The sequence below is a fragment of the Benincasa hispida genome, chromosome 6 (genome assembly GCF_027475165.1).
Source record: "Benincasa hispida cultivar pf3 chromosome 6, pf3_genome.v1.1, whole genome shotgun sequence".
NCBI lineage: Eukaryota > Viridiplantae > Streptophyta > Magnoliopsida > Cucurbitales > Cucurbitaceae > Benincasa > Benincasa hispida.
In genome coordinates this window covers 18,471,584-18,481,961 of record NC_143483.1, presented here as the reverse complement: position 1 = coordinate 18,481,961, position 10,378 = coordinate 18,471,584, and the positions used below count along the sequence as shown (strand labels likewise).

At 30.9% G+C, this 10,378-nt stretch overlaps 1 protein-coding gene across 1 annotated transcript; it reads left to right on the top strand.

Moving 5' to 3' along the window:
• Positions 1-3,602: 3,602 nt before the first annotated feature.
• On the top strand, positions 3,603-7,527 carry LOC120080090 (cyclin-D1-1). The gene is made up of 6 exons (XM_039034646.2): positions 3,603-4,263; positions 4,638-4,724; positions 4,946-5,044; positions 5,121-5,322; positions 5,465-5,595; positions 6,452-7,527. Exons 1-6 carry the CDS (start codon positions 4,009-4,011, stop codon positions 6,686-6,688), a joined length of 1,011 nt encoding a protein of 336 aa, XP_038890574.1. The 5' UTR covers positions 3,603-4,008; the 3' UTR covers positions 6,689-7,527.
• Positions 7,528-10,378: the final 2,851 nt, after the last annotated feature.

Here is a 10,378-nt window from a genome sequence, read left to right as displayed (position 1 = left end):
GCAACGATGTGAGGATGCTAAGGCTCTAGATATTAAGAAGGGAAGAATAGAATGTCTTATTGCTGACAATACTCGACTCATGTCTATTATCTCTGATTTGAAGCGTGAACTCAATAAAATCAAAGATGAGAAAGAATCAATGTGTAAACAGGATGCTTAATTCAAGAATTGATCATCTTGAACAAATTCTCTCTAAAAGTAAACCGTTCAGGGATGTTCGTAGTATTGGATTCTCTAGTCTCAGCTACTCAAAAGGAAAATAATATTTAGAGAAAGGAAACAAATAATTTTTTTTTTTGTTAGAGAGCAAAAACCTTGGAAAAACTCTCAGATTGAATGTTCTATCCCTAATCAACCTCAAAACAAGAACGATCATAATAGAATGCAATGGACGTGTCATTTCTATGGAAAAAGAGGTCATATCAGACCCTATTGCTATAAACTGCATAGGTATCATAAATGTACAAATGATATTAAGATCCCTAAGCATGTCTTACATCTCTTTGGTTCTTAACCAAAGGTGATTGGGTTCCCTTTTTTTTTTTTTTTTTTTTTTTTTTTTTTTTTTTTTTTTTTTTTTTACAGTGGCTATTCTAGGCACATGACAGGTGAAAGAGCTATATTTCTGACATTAAGGTTGTTGGATCTAGTCAGGTCACGTTTGGTGATGGAGCTACAAGGAAGATTATTGTCAAAGAAAAACTAAACTATCCAGGACTGCCTATTCTTAATGATGTAATGTTGGTCGGAGGTTTGACAACAAATCTTATTAGTATAAGTCAATTGTGGGTTCAGGGACTGAATGTGAATTTTACCAAAGATCGTTGTGTTGCATAATAATGCTAAAACTCTTGTCGTGATAGGAAAAAATTCACCTGAAAACTGCTATCTGTGGACCCCTACTAACCCAAAGCAAAGTTTTCTTGTCTCTAAGCATGATGAATATTTTCAGTGGCATAAGCGACTTGGTCATCTCAGTGTTAAAACTATACAGAAAGCTGTGATGAAAAATGTTGTGATTGTGCTTTCAAATATCAGTAGCTATAATAGAGTTACATGTGGAGAATGTCAAGCTGGGAAACAAAAGAGACTATCTTATAAATAGGTACCCGTAACTGTTACAAACTGCATTCTTGAACTACTTCATGTTGATCTCATGGAGTCCATGCAAGTAGAAAGTCTTGGTGGGAAAAGATATGTTATGGTTTGTGTTATGACTTCCTAAGATACACTTGGGTTAAATTCATTCGAGAGAAGTCCGAGGCTTTTCAAGTACTCAAAACTCTTTGTCTCTAACTGCAAAGTGAGAAAGGGTTGAACATTGTCTGGATTCATAATGATCATGGTAGGGAGTTTGAAAACAATCAATTTACTGAGTTTTGTCACTCTGAATGCATGCATCATGAATATTTTGCCCCATCACTCCTTATCAGAATGAAGTTGTTGAACACAAGAATCGTACCCTTCAAGAGATGGTTCGTGCTATGTTACATGTTTATAACCTTCCATACTATTTTTGGGTCGAAGCTCTGAACACTGCTTGCCATATACATAATCGAATTGTGATTCACCCTAGTACTAATTGCAAAAATTATGAAATTTGGAGGGGGAGAAAGTCCAATGTCAAATACTTTCATATTTTTTGCAGTTCGTGTTATATATTGGTTGATCGAGATCCAAAGAGAAGTGGGGTTCGAAAAGTGATGAATCTTTTTATGGTATTCTACAAATAGTAGAGCTTATAGGGTGTACAATAAACAAACAAAGAATGTTATGGAGTCCACCCATGTTATCATAGATGATGGAAACCATGTGATGCATGCTACTGAAAATAATGAAAATGATAATGAGTCTGTTGTGACAGATGTCTGTAAATCAAACCGATTGTCTCACCATCTATTGATGACAATTCCTATGTCTTTTCTGAATCTATAGAACAAAGTACCATTTGTTGATGACAATTCCTGTGACTTTTCTGAATCTATAGAATAAAGTAATGTGTTGAATTATGAAGACGATCTGAAGCACAACAAGTATCCATCTAGTAAAATTTTGAAGAATCACCCTTCAAGCAATATTATAGAAGACGTAGGAACTGAAGTATCTATTAGAAAGAAAGAGAAGGTTGATTATTTACAAATGATTAGGAATATTTGTTTCACATCTCCAATGGAATCTAGGAATGCAACTGAAGCTTTGAAAGATGAGTGTTGGGTGAATGTAATGCAAGAAGAATTGATGCAATTTGAAAGACATCAGGTCTGGACATTGGTTCCTCGTCTTATTTCAGCAGATGTTATTAGTTCCTTATGCATGTCGAGGGGAAAATCAAGGTAAGTTGAAAATATTTATTATTGGGTGTCCATAATAACTTCCGTCAGTTGTGTTTTAGTAGGAAAGAAGTTTTTGAATTTTTACACACCCACGATCTTTTCAACTTCCTCTATGTTCATGGCTTCCTTCTGGGCTATTCTAACATAATGGTGAGCACATAAAAAGGAACTCATACCTCTGAACAAAAAATGGTGCGTCTCATAGAAAAGACAAATATACAGAAAGTTGTTGAATCTTCCAGTGAGATTTTTTCGTCTAATGTTTTGGTATTTGATCATGTTTCAAACCCTAATGTCGATACCGACGCTTATGATGATATGGTGCCCCCTTGGTGCAAAACGAAAACAGACAACTCAAGTCGTGAAAACTAAAGGGAAGAAAAAGAAGGGGGAATATCTACTTTTCATCATTTTAAGTTATATTTCCTGGGCACACTGCCTCCAAGATGTAGGTGATTTACACTGAACTAGATTACCAATCTCTAATGTTTATTTATTATTCTACACAGTTATTTTTTGTCATATATGGAATGCTATAACACTGCTCATAACATTGTTAACTTGCAATGGAATATCTACCTTCCATTATTTCAAGGTTGAATCCGACCTAGAGAGCCATTAAGAGTGATATTTTGCCTCGAGGAGTCCTTCTACTATTTATTTTCTAGCATTTGCTTAGTTTTTCTTCGTATTTTCATTTCTTTATTTCCTACTCTTTGAAAGTTGACATTGTAACTCATGGGTTTTGAATTAATGAATTTCATTCTTTCTTTATTAGATATGAGCTAAATTTCTATGGGATTAACTCATGTATAAGACCTTATGACTTGAGCATATGCTAATTCATCATGTTGTTTTAACCTTTACATTTCTTTTGTCGAGTTTAATGTTATCTTGTTAAGTTTAAATGACCACTTAGTTTAACATGCTAGTAGAAATATTATTGCCATTTCCAAATTCCCATCAAACCAAAACTTGTAAAAGGACAAAAATTACCATGTTTTTTTTTAAGTTTAAGGTTAAAATTCTAATTTTAATGAAATATGGATATGTAACTTAAAATGAAATTAAAATTTTCACGGTAAAATTTGATTTAACAGAAGTTTTGGAAGAAAAAATGTTTTTTTTTTTAAAAAAATAGTATGGTTCCAGGTGGCACTACTAGAATCTAAGTAAACGTCACCTACAATTATACCCGCGGGTGAGCGAATTAAAACTCCCTCTACACTGTAGAGCTCAACAATAAAACGGAATACTGCCTCAGCCTGCGCCAATTTTCTATTTATTTTTCGAAGAGTCGATTTTTTCCTTTGCTTTTTCATTTAAAGAAAAAAAAGGAAAGAAAAAAAAAAGAGAAGAAAAAAAACAAGCGTATTAAGGACAACGACTCCGAATATTATCAAAAACAAAAGTCTTTTTTCTTTGAGTTCCTAAGCTCTTTACGGTTTGGCCCCAACGGAATTTGCAAAATTTTCCGTTACAATTTGTATATATACAACCCAACTTCCCTTCTTCACTCCCCATCCCATCATCATCCTCAAACCCACGCCTTCCTTTTTCTTCTTCACTTCAAAACTCCGGCAGTGTATCCGGCGGTGTCTCTGGGGGCCTTTTCTCAATCGGATGGGGATGACGCTGCTTCGAAGAGAATGAGGGATACTCGGTTCTTCCGATCATGTCGATCTCTTCTTCCTCCGACTGCTTCATTGACTCTCACTTACTCTGTGACGAGGACTCCTCCGGTATTTTGTCCGAAGAGTCGCCGGAGTACTTATCTGACCTTGAATCGCCTGCCAGCAGTGAGGATTCTATCGCCAGTTTCATAGAGGACGAGAGGCACTTCGTTCCTGGAATTGATTATTTGTCGCGCTTTCAGTCTCAATCGCTCGATTCTTCCGCAAGAGCCGACTCTGTTGCATGGATTCTCAAGGTATTCGATTCTATTCCTTTTCTCCTCTCTTCACCGATCCGATTTTCTAATTCCATTCGTTTGTTTTACCATTACGCCTCCTAGAATCGTCGGCGATGCTCGAGTGGTAGATCTAGGGTTATCTTGTTTCAGCAGAATCCAACGCTTGAATGTAATCGAGCGATTCCGATTCCGATTCCGATTCCGATTACGTTTACGATTCCACTTCCACAAGGAGGCATCTGATTCTCTCTATTCCACAATGAATTAACCCTATCTTTTGTGAAATACTGTATTTAATTTCTGGAAACCGTAATGAATGAATTTGTATTGTTTGTTGTTTCAGTGAAGAAGACTAGGAGTACTGATCGATCGTACTGTGTTTGTTGTTACAGGTTCAAGCATATTACGGTTTTCAACCACTGACTGCATACCTTTCCGTCAACTACTTGGATCGATTCCTTTATTCTCGCCGCTTGCCGGTAAAAGTCACTTTTGCTTTATTGAAAATCACATCGTCAAATCTCGTCATGATTATGTTTCTTACTGTAAAGTTTGGTATTACGCCCTGAGATTGGATATCTCTTTGATGATGATAATAAGTTAAATTTTGTTTTCTCTGATCTGAACTGTTCTGAATATTGAGTGTAATAGAGAAATCTGTTCATGATGAATCAGTGTTTGCTGAAAATGTTGTTATCAGGAAACAAATGGTTGGCCATTGCAGCTTCTTTCAGTGGCTTGTTTATCACTTGCAGCTAAAATGGAGGAACCCATTGTTCCTTCATTCGTTGATCTACAGGTACTTCAGTTTTTGATTCAGTACACAGTGGATTCGAAGAAAATTTGAATGGAATATTGATGATCATCATGTATAGATTGAAGGAGCAAAATATATATTTGAACCTAGAACAATACATAGGATGGAGCTTCTTGTGCTGGCAACTTTGAATTGGCGGCTCCGATCCGTAACACCTTTCAGCTTTATCGGATTCTTCGCCTACAAAGTTGATCCCACCGGAACATTTTCCAGTTTTCTGAACTCACGCTCTACAGAAATAATTCTCTCCAATATTCGAGGTTATTCATTAATTAACTAAAATTATACACTTATATTTTGTTCATTGGCTTGGATTAGGAATGACCACATTTAATTTTGAGTACCCCATTCATAATTTAGCTTTAATTATTAATGGTGGATTATTATTATTATTACATACAGACGCTACTTTTCTTGAGTACTGGCCTTCCTGCATTGCTGCCGCTGCTTTACTTTGTGCGGCAAATGAAATACCCAATTTGACCCTCTTGAATCCTGAACATGCCGAGTCTTGGTGCAATGGACTCAGCAAGGTGACCCTCACTATTCCCACGTTTCATACTTTTTTTTAGAATTTTATCCCCACCGTTTTTAGATATAGAAAAATAAACTAAAATATCTACAAGATATGACAAAATTTTAGAATTATTAATGATACACATTGATAGTCTATCAGTGTCTATCTCTAAAATTTTGCTATATTTTATAAATATTTTCATTAGTTTTATCATTTGAAATATTTTTTCTTTTATCAAATTATAATGATTTTTTAAAGTTTTATTGCATCATTAATATTAAATTTTAACTTAAAAATAAGGAAAAATAGTTGAGTTGAACATTTGTTGTACTAATTAAAAAGGGATAATTGTCCATTTTTTAAGAAAGTGATTAAAAAAAATATATTTGTTTTTTTGTGTAGTGGAAAGGAGAGTATGGTACTTAGGGTGTAGTCTTAAGTATTGCTCTCATGGACTAAATATTAACTTTCTTTTCAAATCATAAGGCAAAATTTGTGATTAAACTTTCTAATTTTATCATAGGAAAATTTTTATGGATAAAAAAAATGTCAAAAAATACTGATAGACATTGATATACTCCTATCAACATCTATTAACGATAAGACTTCTACCAATGTCTATTAATGGTGAATTTCTATACATTTTTATCACGGATAGACTCAAATTAAAATTTTATTATAATTAATTTCCTTTATTTTTTATTTTTAAAAATCTTGTTATTATTAAACCGTAAGGACTATAGTCTAACTTTTAATATTTTTTCGAATTATAAAAACTAAATTTATAATTAAACCTTCTATTTTCAAATAGACAATTGGATTACTACTCAACGTTGGGTAATATTTTTGTTTGTTGTTCCTTATTTTTATAGGATAAAATTGTGGGATGTTATCGGTTAATGCAACCGTTAACAGCAGAGAATCGTCGGAGAAAGCCGCCGAAAGTGATACCACAGCTCCGAGTCAGAGTGCGAGCTGGGTTGAGATACAGTGACTCGTCATCCTCCTCCTCGTCCTCATCAAGGTTACCTTTTAAAAGGAGGAAGTTAAATAATTGCTTGTGGGTAGAAGATGACAAAGAAAATTCCAAGTTTAGAGCAGACGAATAAATATAAAAAGAAAAGAAAGAGAGGGAAAAAAAAAAAAGGAAAAAGGTTTTGATGGGGTTTCATTGTGGTGGTGGGTCCAAACTACTTTTACCTTAAAAAGAATCTTAATATATAATTTGACAGAGTGAGAGATAAAGATGGAGGAAGGATAAAAGAGAAATTTCCAAAACCCACTTCAGAAAAAAGAAATGAAAATAAAAAAGAGAGAATTTCTTGGTATAATGGGTTTTGCAGATTCCCAAGGAAACAAGGAGGTTTGGTGGTAGTTGTTGTTGTTGTTGTAGATATTATTTTGGTGTGAGAAATAAAATAAAATAAAATAGAAAGAAAGAAAGAAAGAAAGAAAGATTATTATTTACATATTTATATTGTTTTATTTTAAGGAAAAAGAAAAAAAAAAAAAAAAAAAGAGTGAAGTGGTGGTGGGGGGTTGAATTCAGAGCCAGCATTTATTAGTGATTTGAAAGAATATAGAGGTTGTGGGTCCCAACCTCAGTGATGGTGTGTCATGAAGAGGAAGAGGAAAGAGTAGGTAATTTTTGCAGAGAAGAAGTTTGAATTTTTGTTTTGTTTTTTTGTTGAGTGATAAAAAATAATATTTAAAAAAATAATAAACAAATGTATCTTTAAATTATGAATTATCATGTATCTTTAATTTTTTTTTCTTTGTTGAGTTAAAATTAATTACTGCGCGCACGTGCGTATGAAGCGTGTGTCTAAGTTATTGTAATTTTTTTTTTGGCGGGAACTGTGTACTTGTTTCTTGTGTTACTTTAGTTGGCCTTTCCATGTCAATGTTTTTGGCCTAACTATATAAATATAGTGACAAATTTGTTTAATTCATACGTTTGGTGGTGACACGCATGATATGGAAGGAGGGTTTTTTTATTTTATTTTTTACTTCGGTTTTAAATAAATAAAAATGGGTTTAAAGTCCTTGAATCTTGTTCTATTTTTGTCTTTTTAACTTTGAAAAATGATGGTTTTAGTTTCTAAACTTTTAATAAGTGTTTATCTTATGTCAATTATTAAAAAGTGTTTAATTTGGTTGCCATTGTTAAGATTTTATTAATTTGATGAATTGTATCTAGCATGTATTGAGTAAAATAATGGCAAAGTAAAATATCACTCAAATGATTTTTGGTAGTTTAATCATTTAAAAATACAAGTTATTTCATCATTTTATTTATGAATTAACAGAATTTTAATAGCATAGATCAAAATTAAAGATTAAAATATAAAATAGATATTTTTAAAAGTTTAGAGATGAAAATAAATAAAGTTTAAAAAGTAAAATATGATTTAAACACAAGAGTCGTGTTATTGTGTGGGGTCGTTGCATGCGTGTTGTACTTGTCACTCAAGAAACAAAAATGATAATAATTTTCTCAAGATTTTACTTTCCATTTCTCTGGTGCATTGCACGTGATTCACAGCTGATTTTTTTGTTCTCTTCTGCTCTTTTTTTTAGCTTTTTACCACTCTCTCCATGTTTCTATTTGGTTATTTAGTTTTTTAAAAAATCTTTACTTTGCTCCATGGAAATATTAATGTCCATTTTATGAAAATATCAATATCGATGAAAATTTTATAAATCTATAAAAAATAATAAAAATTGTTATAAATGTTAATGAAATTTTGATTATGGCTGAATTAGGTTATAATTGATTATTTTTAATCATTATTTAAATAAAGTAGGATAACATTTAAATGTATATTATAAAATATTTATATAAATATTAATGTGAGGGAAAAAATTTTAAAAAATGAAATTAAAATAATATTAAATATCATAAATAAGTACAAAATTAACTGACATGTGAATTATTTATTATAAAATGAAGTAGATATAAAATGAAAAAGCATAACATTAAAATAATATAACATGCTAAGAATTAAAATATCTCATGAATTTAAAGATATTATTACCGTTTTTGAAGATAGAGAACTTTTTACCTTGGAAAATAGAGTGAAAAATACTAATTATTTAATTTTCTTAGTTAATTTCTAAATTAATTTTAATTGCATTAAGTTATTATTTATATCTTTATTGACTAATATTAATTTTTAAATTAATTAATATATTTTTTAAGTCAATATAATAATTAATTTTTTAACGAGAAAAAACCTACCAATAACACAAACATTTAGGTCCCATTTGGTTTTTATTTTTTATTTTTTGAAAATTAAACCTATTAACATTATTTTTATCTTCAAATTTCTTCTTTTGCTATCTACATTTTACCAATGGTTTAAAAAATGAAGCCAAATTTGAAAAACTAAAAAAAAAACTTTTAAAACTTGTCTTTGTTTTTTTAAATTTGATTAATAATTCAACTATTGTGCATAATAAAGATGCAAATCATTGTAAAAAATGAAGAGAAATAGACTTAATTTTTAAAAATAAAAATCGAAAATGAAATAGTTACCGAACAATATCATAATTTTTAGATATTAATAATCTTATATATTCAAATACAAGCATTCAAGGTTAGGGACGATGAATTCCTAGACTTTCGACTCTAAGATATTTAATATTAATACCCCTAAATATAATACGCGGTCATAATGCACTATCTTCTTTTTGAATTTTCTTCAAACTTTTTCTAACTCAATGCCACATTATCAGATATATTTTATTTTTAAAATGTAGAAACAAAAATAAGACAAAAATGAAAATCGTATTATTTTTAAGTTTAATTATTAAAATAGACATCATTAGGTATTTAAAAACTAAAGGCATGTTTAATAACATTTTCGTTTCTTATTTTTTTTTTTTGTTGTTATCGTCTCTCATTCTTCAAGAAACAGGTTTGTTTAGTAATCAATTCGTGTCTTCTTTTTAAATTTTAAGAAATTTTTTAAGAAAGACCAAATTTGAGAAACTACAAAATAGTTATCTAATATATATTTTTTTTTTTATAAAAGATTTCATACATGTATCTAAGGTCCCGTTTGATGACTATTTAGTTTTTGGTTTATGTTTTTGAAATTTAAGCTTATTTCATCAACCTTTTTTCCAATAAATTGTATCTTTCTTAAATACAATGGTTGAATTCTTAGTTAAATTCCAAAAACAAAACAACTTTTTGAAAGCTACTTTTTTCGTTCTCATAATTTAGCTTGATTTTTTAAATCATTAGTGAAAAGTAGATAACACACGAAGATATTTAGAGGTAGAAATAATGTCCATAAACTTAATTTTAAAAAACAAAATGGTTACCAAACAGAACCTAAAATATTCATTTTCCTTGTTGGATGGGTCGATAACAGCCTAGAGATTCCGTATTTAGACGGGAAGTGGGGGAGCCATCCTTGCCTCACCGCATAGACATCTCTACGTATACCCCACATCTCTCTTCCCCTTCCTTCACGCCTATATCTCCCCATCTCTCTCCTCTTTCTCTTTATTCCATCACATTTTATTTATTTTGTAATTGAAATTTTCTCTTAAATTTTCTCTTATTCTTTTCGTTTTTTTCCCCTCTTATACTTTATTTATTTTCCTTTTTATTTCTCTCTCATTATCATTATCATTTTCCTTTTGTTTTCCCTTTTCATTAACCAGCCTATTTTTATATTTTAAATCTTTAGTTTCTCCATAATTTTGGTAGAATTTTAAGCTTTTTATTAAATAAATAAATAAATTATTTATTTTATCTCTACCATGAATTTTTTAAGATTTTTTCT

Coding starts and splice junctions, on each gene's coding strand:
- LOC120080090 (XM_039034646.2), top strand. CDS start 4,009: ATGTCGATCTCTTCTTCCTCCGACTGCTTCATTGACTCTCACTTACTC. Junction 4,264..4,637: donor CTGTTGCATGGATTCTCAAG/GTATTCGATTCT, acceptor TTGTTGTTACAG/GTTCAAGCATATTACGGTTT. Junction 5,045..5,120: donor CTTCATTCGTTGATCTACAG/GTACTTCAGTTT, acceptor CATCATGTATAG/ATTGAAGGAGCAAAATATAT.